The sequence below is a fragment of the Mobula birostris genome, chromosome 32 (assembly GCF_030028105.1).
Source record: "Mobula birostris isolate sMobBir1 chromosome 32, sMobBir1.hap1, whole genome shotgun sequence".
NCBI lineage: Eukaryota > Metazoa > Chordata > Chondrichthyes > Myliobatiformes > Myliobatidae > Mobula > Mobula birostris.
The window spans coordinates 19602155-19620794 of record NC_092401.1 but is presented as its reverse complement, the minus strand read 5'-3'; the positions used below and the strand labels follow the sequence as shown (position 1 = coordinate 19620794).

At 46.2% G+C, this 18640-nt stretch overlaps 1 protein-coding gene across 1 annotated transcript in view; it reads right to left on the bottom strand.

Annotated features, from left to right (window-relative positions):
* LOC140191074 (microtubule-associated serine/threonine-protein kinase 1-like) overlaps nucleotides 1-18640 on the bottom strand; it is a 127033-nt gene that overhangs the window by 21953 nt on the left and 86440 nt on the right. Inside the window, exons 18-22 of the mRNA XM_072248149.1 lie at nucleotides 18016-18125; nucleotides 9261-9451; nucleotides 7287-7555; nucleotides 3738-3947; nucleotides 906-1135 (exon numbers count right to left, since the gene is read on the bottom strand). Of these exons, the coding sequence (XP_072104250.1) occupies nucleotides 906-1135; nucleotides 3738-3947; nucleotides 7287-7555; nucleotides 9261-9451; nucleotides 18016-18125 (1010 nt within the window). The remainder of the gene's footprint in view (nucleotides 1-905; nucleotides 1136-3737; nucleotides 3948-7286; nucleotides 7556-9260; nucleotides 9452-18015; nucleotides 18126-18640) is intronic.

The following is an 18640-nucleotide window of genomic DNA, read 5'->3' as shown; positions in this document are numbered from 1 at the left end:
CGATTGATTTGGTACAAGAGTGTACCTAATAAAGTGGCCACATAGTGGATCCCGATGTGATCTTCTGCTGCTGTAGCCCATCCACTTCACGGTTCGATGTGTTGTGCATTTAGAGATGCTCTTCTGCACACCACTGTTGTAACGCATGGTTATTTGACTTACTAATATGCAAAAGAAGACAAATTATGGAAAAATTACAAAAATTAATTACACTAAGGATTTGAAATGCAGAATCCTTGAAAGGGAGTTTGCAGGTTGTGGAATTAGTTTAGGTTTCAGGTGAATGAAGTTATCCAAGCTGGTTCAGGAGCCCGGAGGTTGTAGGGCAATAACCTATTATTATCTCATGTAGGTACTGAACCTGGTTGTATGGGACCCAAGGTTCCTGTACCTCCTGCGGCGGCAGTGAAACGAGGACATGGCCTGGATGATGGGGGTCCGTGATGTTGGATGCTGCTTTCTTGTTGGCAGCACTCCTTGTAGATGTGCTCAGTGATGAAGATAGAAATATGGAGGGAAAGGAAGGATATGGGTGATTTAGTTTAATTTGGCATCATGATCAGTACAGACATGATGGGCCCAAGGGCCTGTATTTGTGCTGTACTGTTCTACATTCCATGTTCTAGTTCAGATCTACAGTACCAGCAGTATTGCTCTTTTTTGTTGGAAATTTAACAAACACAGAAGTGAAACAAAAGACAATTTGTACCATCTGGTGTTCATAAACATTCGTACTTAACACAACTCAGCCTTCCAGCATAGCTTTCTTATCTTCTTTCATTTTTTTTCCAGCCAGAAGCATTCCAGTTACTTGGCTTCTGTGGGAGCAGTACACTGGAATGGTAAATAGTGGAAACTCTGGGTGCCCTTCTTGACGTTGGTTACTCTGGCAGATTGCTACTCACCCAGACCATGTGATGAACACTGTAGACATCTGTGTCCCCCATGTAGACCCGGATGGCGCGGAGCGTGAATCCGTACTTCTTCCCCGACCGGTGGATGGTGATCGGGGACCTCAAACTGGTGACCGCCGGCGAGAAGTCACGGCTGGGTGAGGAATCGCGGGAAGATGGATTGGATGAGAGCGAACGTGGAGACATGGGACTGGCGAGAGGTGACCCACTATGTTGATCCACTGGACAATACAAGAAAGAGACACAATGCAGTTGGCTGAGAGGGCATACAACACCCATGGCTATTATAAAGTCCATAAGACATAGGAGCAGAATTAGGTCATTCAGCCCATCGATTCTTACCACCACCATTCCACCATGGCTGATCCCAAATCCCACTCAACCCCATACACCTGCCTTCTTGCCGTATCTTTTGGTTGCCTGACCAATCAGGAAACTATCAACTTCCGCCTTAAATGCACGCACGGACTTAGCCTCCATCGCAGTCTGTGGCAGAGCATTCCACAGATTCACCACTCTCTAGTCAAAAGAATTCCTCCTTACCTCTGTTCTAAGGGGCCTCAATTTTAAGGCTTTGCTCTCTAGTTCTGGATAGCCCCACCATAGGAAACATCCTCTCTACATCCACCCTATCTAGTCCTTTCAACATTCGGTAGGTTTCAATGAGATCCCCACGCATACTTCTAAATTCCAGTGAGTACAGACCCAAAGCTGCCAAGCGCTGTCAAAGTCATGGAACAATGTAGCAACAGATTAAAAAATAGACCATGGGAACACAACAAAATCTTTCAATCTTCCTATTTCTGTCCTCTTCACCAACCCCTCCCCTTCAGCTTCCAATCACCTATCTTCAGCCCTATCCAGCCTCTTGGTTCCATCTACTGACCACACATATTGTTCACCGTGCAAGTATGTCAACCCCTCCTCTTACCTGTCTGGTTCCATCCGCCATCCACATCTCCCTAAAGGTTCCCATTGCCACCTCATTTTATGAGTCTAGCATTGGTAATTGACATTTTTATTGGCTTACTATTGTCACATGTACTAAAATGTTCTCTCCATGACCACATGGGTTTCCTCCAGGTGCTCTGGTTTCCTCCCACATTCCAAAGATGACCATTAGGGTTAGTGAGTTGTGGGCATGCCATGTTGGCGCTGGAAGTGTGGCGACGGGCTCCCCCAGCACAATCCTCCAAGTGTGTTGGTTATTGACACATAACAACATATTCCACCGTATTGGTGTTTCAATGTATGTGTGAGAAATAAAGTTGACCCTTGGGTTACAGCGAAATGCACGACTTGCAAACTGGCCATAAAGATCAAATCATTGCACAATGCACTGAAGGGCAAGGCAAAATATAGCAGAATGCCAAATAAATTGCAACAGCTACAAAGAAAATGCAGTTGGGAGGTTGTGTCCCTGCTTACGCGTTTGCTTCCGGCAGCTGTCTCCATCCTCTCTCACCTGGCTTCATCTGCTTCTCATTGTCTTTATTGTTATCTACCTCCATCTATCATCTATGTACCACTGTTTCCCCAACTCTCCAGGAAACCCCCAACCCCATCTGGCACAACCTGCCCATTATTTTATTTTTTTTAATCACTGGACAAGAAATACCGGCTTTGATTCTGTTCCCTGACCTTATCAACATGTCATGATTTCTCAAGAAAGATAACAAAATTGAAATTAAATTTGAGAAAAATTAAATAGACCTTAAGTTCTTATAAAGTATTTAAAGGAATGATATCCAAAATTGTCCTCTTCCTATCCTAAGAACACAAAAATATTTTGATAAAGTTCATGTTTTGTATTTAATAATTCAGTAATAGTTGAGTAATATAGTAAATTTATTGTTTGATAAAGCATTCTGTGTTTAAATAATTCATTATGAGTTATATGTAAAAGTATGGGAATGTGATACGTCATCACACCACCAAGTCACATGTGCTTGCCATGCTTAAAGTAAAAGTGAAACTAAGACACTCATTCCCAGCTCTGTGTTTCCTTTTGATTAGTTTTATGTTTTGGAGCCACAAAATATAACAGCTCATTAAATCCATTTCTTATTCCAAATTATTTCTGGACCTCTGAGGTATTCCTAGACTGCTCCGCATCATTCAATAAGATTGCAAAGATATCCCAGTATAATTCCCACCACTCAGTGAGGTCTCTGTCGTACCCTAGAATATATCCTGGCACTTTGAAAGATGCTTGATATATCAGGGAACATTTTCCATCACTTGAAACATCCCAGAACCCTTCTCAGCTTCGGTGGGAACATTAATTTATCTCAGGATATTTTGTACAGCTGAGCAAGATCCAATGCAAGGAGAGACTTTCCAAGGGCTCATGGCTCAAACAGAGTCAGAGTTATACAGCATGGAAACAGGCCCTTTGTATCAACTTGTCCATGCCCACTGAGCTGCCTGCCTGAGCTAGTCCCATTTTCCTGCATTGCCCCATACAACTCCAAACCTTTCCTATCATCTACCTCTTCAAATGTCTTTAAACTAATTGCTTCTGCCTCTATCACTCTGGATATTCTGAAGACTTGATTCATACACCCACAACCTTCTTCCTCAATAAAACTTGCTCTTAGGTTCCCCTTAAATTGTTTTCCTCTCACAATAATCTTATGCCCTCTAGTTTGAGACTCCCTTACTCTGAGAAAAAGACAGTGAGCATCCATCTTATTTATGCCCGGTCATGATTTTATAAGGTCCCCCCTCCAGGGAAAGCAGTCCCAGCCTATCCGGTCTCTCCTTATAACTCAAACCCAACAATATGTCCCTGGTGAGGTGAACTGGTTTGCCATTCCGTACCTGCGGGGATCATGACTGAGAGGGCAGTGGCCGAAGCTGATTTGATGACCTTGTTTACGGGTCGGGAGGTGCGTTTCTCTGCCGAATCCCCGGACAATTGTTGGTGACGCGCTCTCCGCACTGCCAGGTCGCTGGTGGCCTTTGTGGAGGACGGGTCAGTTTCCTTGGTAACACTGGGCAATGGTTCGCTCAACTTCACTGGCCGATCAGCTGGAGGAACACAATTGAGAAAGGTTAATGGGATTTCACTCCCCTGGTCGTAGGAGCAGCATGGGGCCATTCAGCCCCTTGAGTCTGTGCTACCACTCAAGAAGATCATGGCTGATTACCTCCTCCATCTTCCAACCTGATCTGCTGATTCTCCTCATCCCAAAGTTTTATGCCTCAGCTCTGAACTTGTTTAATATTCAGATATGCATGGCCCAGACACCCCAGCATTGATTATGTCACAGAATACTGTGCAATTTTGAGCAACACACACAAAACGCTGGAGAAACTCCGCAAGTCAGCCAGCTTCTATAGAGAGGAATAAACAAATGGCACTTTGGGCCAGGACCCTTCAGCAGGACTGGAAAGGAAGGGGGCAGCAACTCACACTCTGCCTGGGTAGTCGACAACCCAGTTGACAGGGTGGCAAGAGGACATATGACATGCTTGCCTTTATTAGTTGAGGCACTGAATTCCCGAGTCTGGAGGTTATATTGCAGCTTTATAAACATCTGGAGTATTGCATTCAGTTCTGGTCGCCCGTAATAGAATGGACGTGGAGGCTTTGGGGAAGGCGCATTAGAGGTTTACCAGGGTGCTGCTTGGATTACCAGGAATGTGCTACAATGAGAGGTTGGACAAACTTGAGTTGTCTCCTCTGGAGAGGTAGAGGCTGAGAGGAGACATGATAGAGGTGTGTGTTGCCCAACGTTTCCAGCAGGCGCAGAATCTCTTGTGTAGATACTGCAAAATATGAGAGGCATAGATGTGTAGATAGTTGGTATCGATCTCCCAGTGTTGAAATGTCTAATACTAGAGGGCACACATTAAAGGTGAGGGGAGTAACTTCAAAGGAAATTTGAAGAACAAGAGGTGGGTGCCTGGAACGCACTGCCAGGGATGGTAGTAGATGGAAATACAATACAGGCATTTAAGAGTTTCTTAGATAGGCACATGAATACATGGAGAACGGAGGAATATGGACTTTGTGAAGGCAAAAGGGATATTTAGATGTTTAAACACTAGTTTTGTTAGTTTGTCACAACATGATGAGCTGAAGGGCCTGTTTTTGAGTTGTACTGGTCTATGTTCTACATTCGAACCCAATGGCATGAGCATTGAGTTCTGCCTTTTCTGATAACCCTCCCACGTTCCTTATTTTCCTTCTGATCCTGATCCGCTCAGGTCTTCCCACTCATTCCCTTCTTCCCACACCACTCACCTCCCCTCAAGCCCGCAGTTCCCCTTGCCTAAACGCTCACACCCTCCACCTACTTGGCTCTCGTCCCCAGCCCCATTGTTCCCATCTGCCCACCATCCGGACCTTTCCGGATTCCATCATCTGCTTCCCTCTGTTGTCTCCTCGAGTCCCCTCCCAACCGCACCTATGGCCCACTAGCTCCTCCATCGCCCCTCCCACTCACCACCATATAGCAGCAAGGAAAACCAACCAGTTTGATGCTGGTAGACGGGAGGGTGAGTGCGCAGGAAAAGGTACTGTAGCTCGAAGGGCTACCTTTCAATAACAGAGTGAAGCTGGCAGCTCCGAGGCAGATAAATCAGAAGGAGTTTCATCAACCCCTCCCCACTGTGGTCACAGGGAGAAAGTGCCAACTCCACTTAGACAGCACCCGAGGCCAGGCTGGAATCTCTGCAGTGTGCTGCCCATGAATTCACTCGGGGGAGGCGAGACAAGCAGGAGACGGGGTGGGGGGGGGGAGGTCAGAGGGTAATTCTTATAGATCCTGCAGGAGGTTTGACTGGAGCTTCAACATCAATTTCACCTTTGGAAGCACAAAACACTGAGAAATACCAGCATTGACTGGCTGGGTAGAATGGCCTGTTTCTACACTGTTAAACATTGATAGGCTGAAGGACTGTGATAACGGTGAGTAATTGCCATACTATAGGTGCTGGAATCTAACACCAGCATTGACTGGCTGGGCAGAATGGCCTCGTTCCACACTGTTTATCCTATCTAATCTTTCACCGGCTAAACAATGATGAGTAAATGTCACAAACACAAGAGATTCTGTAGCTGCTGGAAACCTTGGAGCAGCACACACAAAATGAGTGTTTCTGTTAGCGGGATGTTCCAACACTAACATAAACATCTAACAGGGTAAATACATTTATTTTCACATTGAAAAAGTTTATTTTGACTAAGCCCTAACTACCAGCAAGGCCAATTAATAATTAGGACCACATTAGGGTTAGTCTCTAATAACTAACACCCTGCCTATACTTACTGGAGTTAAAATGAATGAGGGGGAAATCCAATGAAATCTACCGAACATTGAAAGGCCAAGATAGAGCTGATGTAGAGAGGATTTTTGCATAGCATGGGAATATAGGACCAGCGGGCACAGCCTCGGAGTACAAGGACATCCCTTTAGAATTAAGATAAAGAGAAATTCCTTTAACCAGAGGGAGGTGAATCTGTCATCTGGTATATTTAAAGTGTAGGTTGAAAGATTTTTGATTAGTAAAGGCGCCAGACGTAACAGGGAGAAGGCAGAAAAATAGGGTTAAAAGCGAAAATAAATCAGCTGGAGCTGACTTAATGGGGTGATTGGCCTAATTCTGCTTCTACAAGCAGTGGCCAGTTTAGTAGTACCTCCTGTACCACTGGGTGTATGTTCGTGGTCTTCTGCTGCGGGAGTCCATCCACTTCAAGGTTCGACATGCGCATTCAGAGGTGCACTGTTGTAACCTGCGGTTGTTTATGTTACCGTCACCCTCCCGTTAGTCTGGACCAGTCTGGCCACTCTCCTCTGATCTCATTTTCACCCACAGAACCGCCACTCCTGGATGTTTTATGTGTTTCATGTCATTTCTCAGTAAACTCTGGAAAGTGTTATGCGTGAAAATCCCAGGGGGATCAGCAGTTTCTGAGTTACTCAAGCCACCCCCTCTGGCGCCAATGGTCAAAGTCCCATAGATCATATTCCTGCCCCATTCTGATGTTTGGTCAGAACCTCTTGACCATGTTTGAATGTATCAAGTTGCTGCCACATGATTGGCTGATTCAATATTGGCATTAACAAGCCGGTGTACAGGTGTACCTAATAAAGTAGCTCCTGAGAGTATGTCTTACGGTCCAAAATCTTGCAGGGGCTCAACAGGTCATGCAGTTTCTATGGAGGGAAATTAAAAAGTCGACGTTTCGGCTCAAGAGCCTTCATCAGCACTTATGAAATCGACCATATATTCCCACCTATAGATGCTGCCTGACCCTCTGAGTTCCTTCAGCATTTTGTGTGTCTCGTGTGAGTGCCAGACCTTCCCTGTGAAACATTTTCCCATAAACCGACCCTGCATCAGTCATTCCCAGGGACCTACTTGGGAACGTCGGACTGCTGCCGGCATTCCCCGTGCCGAGGGGGCTCTGCCCGTCCGCCTCCTTCCGCTGTGGCTCCAACTGGCTGCCTTGGTCCAGGACGGGCGCCACTGTCTGCACTGCCTGGTTTTTGTGCGTCACTTCCGTGTTGTCCTCGAGGGGCGCGGCGAACTTGTGGGTGTCCATGAGGGCAGAGAACCGTCTCCGTACGGTGAGTGGCGGGCTGGAGTCGCTCTCCCCGTACGAGGACTCGGAGGCTGAGAGGCGCTTCCTGGAAATGACAGCATGCATGGGGGAGGGGGTGTATGGCGGGGAGGGTTGGGTTATGTGTGGAGTGTGGAGGGGTGGGGATGTGAGGAGAGGGTTTGAGGGTGGGTTTGGGTGGGGGGGGGTTCAGGTTGGGGGGGGGGTTGGGGAAAGAGATGTAAAAATAGCAAAGAGAGAAAGGACAGCCCTAGCCACAATCAGAATCAACTGCTCTCACCTCTCAAAGTCTACTCAAACTTCCCACAATATTCCAATAATTTTGAAGAGACCTTTGGACAAACAGTGGAAATCACTCATCAGTCCAATGGACAACAAGTCACACTGTGTCATCATTAATAGATAGAATGGAATTATATTTGGTGGTGTGGGGGGGTGGGAGAGAGAGACAGAGAGAGAACATAATAGAGCGAGAGAGGAGAAAAGGGGAGAGGGAAAGAGAAAGAATGAGTGTGAGAGAGATGGGGGGAGAGAGTGTGGGGGAGAGAGTGAGCGGAGAGTAGGGGGGAGAGAGTGAGGGGGAGAGAGTGAGGGGTGAGAGTGAGGGGGAGAGAGTGAGGGGGAGAGAATGGAGGGAGAGTAAGGGGGTGAGAGAGAGGGGGAGAAAGTGAGAAGGAGAGAGTGAGAGAGTGAGAGTGGAGGGTAAAGAGAGGGGGAAGGAGGTGAGACTGAGGGCGAAGAGAGAGTGGGGAAGAGCAGGGAGAGATAGGGGAAAGAGATGGGTGAGAGACAATGGGGAGAAAAAGAGTGAGGTAGAGAGAACAATAGAGATAGGCAGAGACCGGTAGAGACTGAAACAGAGAGAGAGACAGAGAAAGAGAGAGAGGGAGAGAGAGAAAGAGAGGGGGAAGGGAGAGACAGAAAGAGATCGAGGGAAAGAGAGAAAGTCATATACAAAGAGGGAGAGACAGATATACGTAGAGGGAGACAGACAGACGAAGATGTCGATGAGAGTTAGAGAGAGCGTTAAGAGTGTCATGGGGGGGAGAGAGAGAGAGACATATTGAGATTGAGACTGAGATTGAGATTGAGATTGATTGAGATTGAATTTAAGAAGACATTTCTAGAGCCTAAAGCCCAGGTAACTGATGGTACGGCTGTTGATGATGGAGATAGTGAATCTGGAGAGAATCAGTAATCCAGAAGGTTGTGGATCTGAGGGGGAGGTGGGTATTGATGTCACGTGACACAGAGGGATCTGAACTTTAGCAAAGAGCTACATTTTGGAAAGAAGATTGAGGGGGCACAGCTTAGGACGCAGGGTAAAGGAAGAGCGATGTGGACATATATTTGTGAGCACAGATCGTTGAAAGTGGAAGGGCAGGTTAAGAAAGGTTACAGAATCCTGGGGAGTGGGATCTGTTAGGGGCGATGGGATGGTTAGCATAATGGTTCATGTAATGCTTTATAGCACCAGCTGTGAGATGGAGATTCGATGTTCACCACTGTCTGTAAGTGGTTGTACGTCCTCGCTGTGACCCTATGCTCTGGTTTCCTCCCATATTACAAAGACATACGTGTTAGGGTTAGTAGTTGAAAACATGTTATGTTGGTACTGGAAGCATGGCAACACTTGTGGGCTGCCCAACACAATCCTCACTGATTTGATTTGATACAAATAATGCAATTTCGCAAAGCTGATCTTTAGGAAAAGCTACAGGGCAAAGAACAGGCTGAATGCCAAGGGGGAAGAACACGGCTGGGCGACTCACATTTCCGGAGAGCTTGTCCTCCAGCTCTTGTCCCGGGTCCCGAGGGCACCCAGACCCTCGCTCTTGTCCCGGGTCCCGAGGGCACCGAGACCCTCACTCTTCTCCTCCTTGTGCTTATTGAGGTTGCGCCTGGTGACCACGGGGGCCTTCTGTTCTTCGTGTTGAGTCAAACGCTCCATGCTGCTGTAGACCTGCACACATTGCAATCAGAGTTAGTGCAGTACCCACTCTCGCTGCCTCCACCCACACGTGGAGGGAGGTGGGGGGTGGGGGGCAACAGGTGTGGAACTGGCAAAGCTGGCAGAAGAAAGTCTAAGTCACCGGAATTCAATTAGGTCGCAGTGGTAGAGCAGTGCAGTGTAGCGCCAATAATCTAAACTATTGACCCAGAGCCACGGAGAAAGGACACGCTACGACAAGCAGAGTGGCCGACCCACAGCCCCTGAGAACCAGGTTCAAACTGACCTTGGTTGCTCTCCATGTGCAGTTTCTCTGTTCCCACGTCCCAAAGACATGATGGTTTGTAGGTTAATTAATGACCCTCATGTGTAGATGAGGGCTAGAACCTGGGAGGAGTTGATGGTCATGTGCTGAGCATCAAACGGAATCTGTGTGCATGAGAGGTTGGCGCACGCCCAGGGGATGGAAGGGGGGCTAATTCTATGCTGTGTGGCAACACAGGGGCTCAAATCTCTTCAGAATTTAAATTAATTAAATTTACTCAGTGGGCCACTTTACTCGGTTAACCTACATAACCTGCTCATTAATGAAAATATCTTATCAGCTAATCATGCGGCAGGAACGCAATGCATAAAAGTATGCAGGCGCAGTCAAGAGGTGCAGAAATGGAGCAGAAATGTGACCTCAGTGACTTTGACCATAGAATGATTGTTGGTGCCAGATGAGGTGGTTTGAGTATCTCAGAAACTGCTGATCTCCGGGGATTTTCACACTCACCAGTCTCAGGAATTTACAGAGAAACAAAAAAACATTCAGTGGGCAGCAGATCTCTTGGGGAAAACGAGAGGTTTGAGGAGAATGGCCAAGCTGATAGGAAGGCGACATTATCCCAGCATTTCAACTATGGAGTACAGAAGAGCATCTGTGCACATCGAACTTTGAAGCGGGTGGGCATCAACTGCAGAAGACCACGAACATACACTCAGTGGCCACTTTATAAGGTACAGGAGGTACTGTTGGATGTAGATGGAATTAAAAAGCAAAAACTAGTCTCAGGGACAGCCAAAAAAACATCAGATTGTTGTAAAATTCCATCAGCTTCACTAACAGAATATGCCATTGATGGTCTATTAATAAGCCCTGCCGATGTGATTCCAGACATACCAATTTGGGTGACTCTTCAAGGCCTCCTTAATTCCAGGCTTATCAGGGATCAATAAGCCATCGGTCAGACCGCACGTGAAATATTGTGCACAGTTTAGGTCACCCTGCTACTGGAAAGGGGGTCATTAGCTGTGCTTTCAGATGCTGTGCTGCTACCCAGAAAAGTACCTCTTGCCAAGACACACACACAAAATACTGGAGGAACTCAGCAGGCCAGGCAGCATCTATGGAAAAGAGTAGTCGACATTTCTGGCTGAGACCCTTCATCAGGACTGGAGGAAAAAAGGTGAGGGTTCAGAGTTAGGGGTTGGGGGGGGAGGGGAGGAAGAAACACAAGATAATCGGTGAAACCGGGAGGTGGTGAGGGGTGAAGTAGAGAGCTGGGAAGTTGATCGGTGAAAGAGATACAGGGCTGGAGAAGGGGTAATCTAATAGGAGAGGACAGAAGGCCATGGAAGAAAGAAAAGGGGGAGGAGCACCAGAGGGAGGTGATGGGTAGGTAAGGAGATAGGGTGAGAGAGGGAAATGGTGAAGACGGGTGCCATTACCGGAAGTTTGAGAAGTCGATGTTCATGCTATCAGGTTGGAGGCTACCCAGTTGGAATATAAGGTGTTGTTCCTCCAGCCTGAGTGTGGCCTCATTGCAACCGTAGAGCAGGCCATGGATAGACATATCAGAATGGGAATGGGAAGTGGAATTAAAATGGGTGGCCACTGGGAGATCCCGCTTTTTCTGGCAGACGGAGTGTAGGTGCTTGGTGAAGCAGTCTCCCAACCTACATCGGGTCTCACCGATATGCAGAAGGCCATACTGGGAGCACCGGACACAGTATATGACCCCAAACGACTCACAGGTGAAGTGTTGCCTGACCCGGGAGGACTGTTTGGGGCCCTGAATGGACCGCCAACCACATTTTTCCCTCTTCCCCACCCCTCACTTTCTGCTTTCTGCAGGGATCACTCCCTACGCCACTCCCTTGTCCGTATTCGTCCCCCCCACTGACCTTCAACAAGTGCTACACCTGCCCCTACACCTCCTCCCTCACTACCATTCAGGGTAGGCTAGGACTTTACTCCTTGGAACACAGGAGAATGAGAGGTGGCATTAGAAAGGTGCACAAGATCATGAGGGCGTGTAGACAGGGTGAAAGCAGAGTCTTTTTCCCCAGGAAAAACTTATCAAAAATTATAATTTTTGGACATAGATTGATGGAGAGAGAGGAAATATTATGTTTCAATGTACAGGTGATAATTAAATCTGAATCTGAGGAGCAACTTCACTTAAAGTGTGAAGCTTGAGTAGAACACGCTGCCAGTAAAAGTACAATAACGAAAGACATTTGGATGAGTACATGGATGGGAAATGTTGAGAGAGATATGGGCCAAATATAGGCAAATGGTACTAGATGAGGTGGGCACCTTGGTTAGCGTGGATGTGTTGGGCTGAATGGCCTGTTTCCATGTTGTATTGCTCTATGACTGTACCAAATATACTTCTTGCCAATGACAACTACACCCCATGAAAGTACCAAATGTACCCCTTGCCGGTGACATCTACGGTGCCTATAAAAAGTATTCACCCCCATGACATAATGTTACGAATATTTTGAAGAATATACAGTACTCATGTTTTATTATTTTACAACATTGAATCACAGAGGATTTAATTTGGCCTTTTTGACATTAATCAACAGAAAAAGACTCTTTCATGTCAAAGCGAAAACAGATCTCTACAAAGTGATCTAAATTAATTACAAATAGAAAACACAGAATAATTGATTCCATAGGTATTCACCCTTCTTTAATATGACGCCCCAAATCATCACTGGTGCAGCCAATGGTTTTAGAAGTCACATAATTAGTTAAATGGGATCTGGTTTTTGAGACCTGTGTGCAGTCAAGGTGCTTCAGTTGACTGTAGTAAAAATACACCTGTATCTGAAAGTTTCAACTGCTGGTGAGTCAGTATCCTGGCCAAGACTACACCATGAAGACAAAAGAACATTCCAAGCCACTCTATAAAAAGGTTATTGAAAAGCACAAGTCAGGAGATGGATACAAGAAAATTTCCAAGTTACTGAATATCCCTTGGAGTACAGTTAAGTCAATCATCATTAAATGAAAAGAATATGGCACAGCTGTAAATCTGCCCAGAGCAGGCTGTCCTCAAAAACTGAGTGAGCATGCAAGGAGGGGACAAGTGAGGGAGGCCACCAAGAGACCTATGACAACTCTGGAGGAGTTACAAGCTTCAGTGGCTGAGATGGGAGCGACTGCGCATACAACAACTGTTGCTGGGTGCTGCACCAGTCACAGCTTTATGGGAGAGTGGCAAAGAAATGTGAGATTTTTTGACAAGGTGCCACACATGTGGCTGCTTACCAAGTTAAGAGCCCATGGTATTGCAGTAAAGTTACTAACATGGTTAGAGCATTGGCTGATTGGTAGGAGGCAGCGAGTGGGAATAAAAGGACCCTTGACTGGTTGGCTGCCAGTGACTAGTGGTGTTCGGCAGGGATTGGTGTTGGGACCACTTCTTTTTATGCTGTACATAAATGATTTAGATGATGGAATAGATGGCTCTGTTGCCAAGTTTTCAGATGATATGAAGATTGGTGGAGGGGCAGGTAGTGTTGAGGAAACAGGTAGGATGCAGAAGGACTTAGACAGATTAGGAGAATGGGCGAGAAAATGGCAAATGAAATACAATGTTGGAAAATGCATGGTCATGCACTTTGGTAGTAGAAATAAATGTGCGGACTATTTCTAAATGGGGAGAAAATACAGGAATCTGAGATGCAGTGGGATTTGGGAGTCCTTGTGCAGAACACCCTGAAAGTTAACTTGCAGGTTGAGTCAGTAGTGAGGAAGGGAAATGCCATGATACCATTCATTTCAAGAGGTCTAGAATACAGGAGCAGGGATGTAATGCTGAGGCTTTATAAGGCATTAGTGAGGCCTCACCTTGAGTATTGTGAACAGTTTTGGGCAGTTTTAGTTTTCTCATCTAAGAAAAGATGTGCTGGCATTGGAGAGGGTCCAGAGGAGATTCACAAGGATAATTCCAGGAATGAAAGGGTTATCATACGAGGAACTGAATTTGAAAAGGGCTGTTCACTCATGATCCCCATGCAATCTGACAGAGCTTGAGCAGTTTCATAAAAAAGAATGGGGAAAAACTGCAGTGTCCAGATGTGCAAAGCTGATAGAGACCTATCCACACAGACTCAAGGCTGTAATTACTGCAAAAGGTGCAGCTACTACATACTGACTTGAAGGGGGTGAGTAATTATGCAATCAATTATTTTGTGTTTAATAAATTGTAATAAATTTAGACCAGTTTGTAGAAATCTGTTTCACTTTGACATGAAAGAGTCTTTTCTGTTGGAGAGTCAAAAAAGCCAAATTAATTCTACTGTTGTAAAACAATACAATGTTTATATTGTATTGTTGTAATACAATACAATATTGTAAAACAATAAAACATGAAAACTTCCAAGGAGGGTGGATACCTTTGGTGGATACCTTTTATAAGCCTTGTTCGTCCTACAAATATACCAAGTGTACCCCTTGCCAGTGACATCTATACTCCATGTCCAAACAAAATAATTATGGGCGCTTGCAATGCACATCTTCGCTGCCAAACTTCCACTATCACAACAGTGACTGAGCGAGTGAGCAATTGGCTGCAAGTCAAGGAAATCTAGAGGTTGGAAAAGCTGCTATCTAAATGCAACTCTCCTCACCTTGGGTATTTACACTATCACTCCTTTTGCAAGAAGTATATATTTCTAGAAAATTATGTTTCACTATATTTTTTTCTGGTCTGGGACTGGAATATTACAACAAAAATGTGAGGCACCTGGAGGAAAGCAAAATCAGGTGTAACTTGATGTGAAGGGGGTATTGAGTCAAGTGCCTCCTAGGAATGAGCTTTGGGATGAAGGAAGTAGCTGGGATTCAGGAGGGGAAATTCAGAGCAGAAGGCATTGGGCTGTGGAAGGCCTGGCTTCCAATGGTTGATCGAATGTAGTGCTCTTACCTGGGCTGAGGGAGGTTAGGATCAGAATCGGGTTTATTAGCACTGATACATGTCATGAAATTTATTGTTTTGTGACAGGATACAATGCAAGACATAAAAATAGTTGCAATAATAAATAAATTGGAATAAAATACTGTTCAGGAACTCATAGACCAGTTAGATATCTGATGGTGGAGGGGAAGAAGCTGTTCCTAAAATACTAAGTCTTCAGGCTGGTGTACCGCCTCCCTGATGGCAGTAATGAGAAGAGGATGGGGCAAAATAAGATCACAGAAAAATCAAAGGAAGATGAGAAGCTTTAAAATCAAAATGCAGGATAGGAAGTCAATATAGATGGGTGAGGACAGGCTGGATGAGTAGCACTTGATGGGGCAGGAAAGCCTTGGAAAACTTCACAGAGGATCGTGATGAGACAGGTAGCAGGAGGTGCAGTACAACTGTTGACCTGAAGGTGTCAGTGCAGCCTGGAACCCAGCTGAGGAAAGTGGTTTGTTTAAGAATGGATTAGAGTGAGGGATAGCACCATAAGACCACAAGACAGAAGAGCAGAATTAGGCCATTCAGTCCAACAAATTTTCAATCATGGCCGATTTATTATCCCTTTCCACCCCATTCACAAACTCAATTAAACATCTGGGATGTGGATATTCCACTTCAGCAACTGGAAATTTAAATTTAATGTTTTTATTACATAAATGTTAAGCAAAAAGCTGCCATCAATAACACAGGCCATGGCACTGCAGTCTTGTCGGTGGAAAAGCCCAACTGATTCAGCAACACCGCTTGAGAAACAAAATCTGCCGTCCTTACCAAGCTGTGGCCTGTACTGGACTCCAGTACCAAAGTAATCTTCTCCATGGATTGTCACCTTGTCGTGGTGGAGAAGCTTGTGTGGTCCTGAGATCCCGAGAGCGATGCCGTCTGGAGCTATGCTCCTGGTAGGGTCACCCATGGCGGTAAGGTCGAGGGTGAGGTCCCTGACAAAGGACAATCCAACCAAGAACTCAACGGTGAAACAGGCGGACGACGTTACTTCGAACTCAACGGCTGTGAAGGCAAATGAAGGCTGCAACAAATCCATTAGCTCCAATCGTCCTGGTTTCCATGCCATTGGAATCAGTTGGTTGATTTGTGAAGTGTCGTGTGCTTCTTGGAGTGCAACATCAAGTACACGTTAAACAAATACACAGACAGGCGACTTCACTCTGTGGGCCACTTCTTCAGAACGAAGACCATCATCCTCGACCTCGAGGGATAGCCACGACGACCACAGTGATGTGTTTGACTTGTAACTGCCCTCTCAAATGGCCTGGTGAGTCATTCAACTCAAGGGGTAGGATTAAAAATGTAAGCATTGCCGTTGTTGGGCAGAATGCATTGCCGGGGGAGTAACAGGGAGGCTAATCCATTTTACTCATCTTTCGCTTCTCAGTGGGGCTTATACCTGATTATGAGAAATGCTTGGCTTTCCTGCAGCAAGTGTTGGAATCTCTCTGCTACCTATAAGGCACGGACCTAGACTTCTGAGGTTGAGGGAGTGGAACTGTTCCAGTGCAATGGCCTTTCCACATTAAAAACTCTCCTGCACTGGTGTCTTCATGCAGCTCATAACAGCAGACCGCACAAATCTAACTGTCATTACCAGATACAACGGACAATCATTGGTATAATGGGTCAAAGGGCCGGGTCAAAGGGCCGGTTTCCATGTTGTGCGACGATAAATTGTTCAAAAAGACAGGGGGAATGCTTCAGTGTCTGTCCCTGATGGAAGTTTTGGAACTGAATGTGCAGGAAGCATCTGTTTTGCAGAAGGGACGTTTTCTCCCACTCATTTGGGATCTGCTGATTGGAGGAGTTTGAGTGACCTCTCGGACTGAGGCAGCGAGTGTTTGTTTGCCCGCGGTTGGAAAGTTATTCACCAGCTCCCAATCCTAGGCTGACCCCTCTCCAAAACCAGCCGGGTCTGATGATGCAGCTCCAACCTGCTCTCGTGGTTTGGTAACTGCAGGGCCAGGCAATCAGTAGCACAGCTGGCGGAGCTGCTTCACCGCTCCAGCGAGCCAGGTTCAATCCTGCCCTCAGGGTTCAAGATCAAGTTTGCACACAGCATAAATGCCATGAATATCAGCTTTCTGCAGCGGCAGAGTACATTACTAACATGATAAACATAAGCAAATTAAGCTAAACTTAAATTAAGATAAATCACACATAACTTATGCAGCAAAATAAACATAACAACACCAGTGTAAGTTGAGAAAGAGAAAAGGAAATAAAGACCGAGGTGGAATTAAGGCTCAGCAGGGAAGATGTCATTCAACTTTGAGGTGTGGGTTTTTAGGCTCCTGATGACAGTATTGAGAAGAGGGGGCTGTCTGTGTGGAGTTTGATTGTTCTCCCTGTGACATTGTGGGCTTCCGCTGGGTGCTCCAGTTTCTGCAGAGCGGCACGGTAGCATAGTGGTTAGTGCAACACTATTACAGCACCAGCAATCCACTGGATTCAGTTCCACTGCCGTCTGTAAGGAGTTTGCACGTTCTCCGTATGACTATGTTGGTTTTAAATCGGGTGCTCCAGTTTCCGTGGGCAGAGCGTTAGCGGAGCGATTAGCACAATGTTATTACAGCACCAGCGACGGCGATTCCATTCAGCCGCTGTCTGTAAGGAGCTTGCGTGTTCTCCCCGTGACCACGAGGTTTCCCTCTAAGTGCTGTGGTTTCCTTCCACATTCCAAAGACATGCGGGTCAGCGTTAGCGAGCTTCGGGCAAGCTATGTTGGTGCAGGAAGCTGGCCCAGCACAACACTCATTGATTTGATTTCATGCAAATGCCATGTGTGACAAATAAAACTAATCTTTATTTTAACCATGTGGCCAGGTGGTTAAGGCATTGGACTAGCGATCTGAAGGTCGTGAGTTCGAGCCCCAGCCGAGGCAATATGTTGTGTCCTTGAGCAAGGCACTTAATCACACATTGCTCTGTGATGACACTGGTGCCAAGCGGTATGGGTCCTAATGCCCTTCCCTTGGACAACATCGGTGTTGTGGAGAGGGGAGACTTGCAGCATGGGCAACTGCTGGTCTTCCATACAACCTTACCCAGGCCTGCGCCCTGGAGAGTGAAGACTTTCCAGGCGTAGAACCATGGTCTCACAAGATTAATGGATGCCTTTATTTTTATTTTTTATCTTTGTTCTCACATCCCAATTTGAAGCTGGTATAGAGTCAATGGGCTGAATGGCCTCCTTTTACATCATAAGATACAAAACTTCAGATTAATGGACACTTCACTGCCCTGGCATCGCACACTTGTTGTCTCAACTCCCGTGGGGTTACAGGGAAGCGAGCAGGGGATCTGATCTATGTAAAATACCTTAATAAAGCGGGGGGAGCAGGAGGAAAACTGGCGAATTTCTACTGGCTCATCTTCGTTGGTGTCGTCCTCATCGTAGGAATTCACATGGTGATATCGATCAGAGCGAGCTACGCAGATAGCGGTTAGAGAGGGAGAGAGAGAGAGAGAAAGAACGAGAGGTTAGAGGGAGAAGAGACAGGGTTAGAGAGGTAGGAGGAGAGGAGATTGCAGGAGAGACCAGGAAGGGCCAGGAAAGAGGAGGGGTATGGGTTAGAGGAAAAGGAAAGTGAGAAGCGGAAAGAGAGAGGAAAAGAGTGGGGGAGAGGAGACAGAAGGAAAGGGATAAAACGTACAAAACTCTTGGAAGAACTCAGCAGCTCAGGCAGCATCAATAAAGAGGAATTAAAGAGTCAGTGTTTCCGGCCAAGACCCTTCATCGGGACTGGAGTGGGAGAGGGAAAGTGGGGGGGGTAGAGAGAGAGATGCAAAGCAGAGATAAAAAGGAGACTGGGAAGTAAGAAGAAACAGAAGAAGATCAGTGAGAGAAAGAAGATTGCATGACAGGATGGGGGAGGAAGAGGACAGAGAGATATTGAAAATACAAAGAAAGGAAAGAAGGGTATAGAGCTAAAAGGGATGGGAG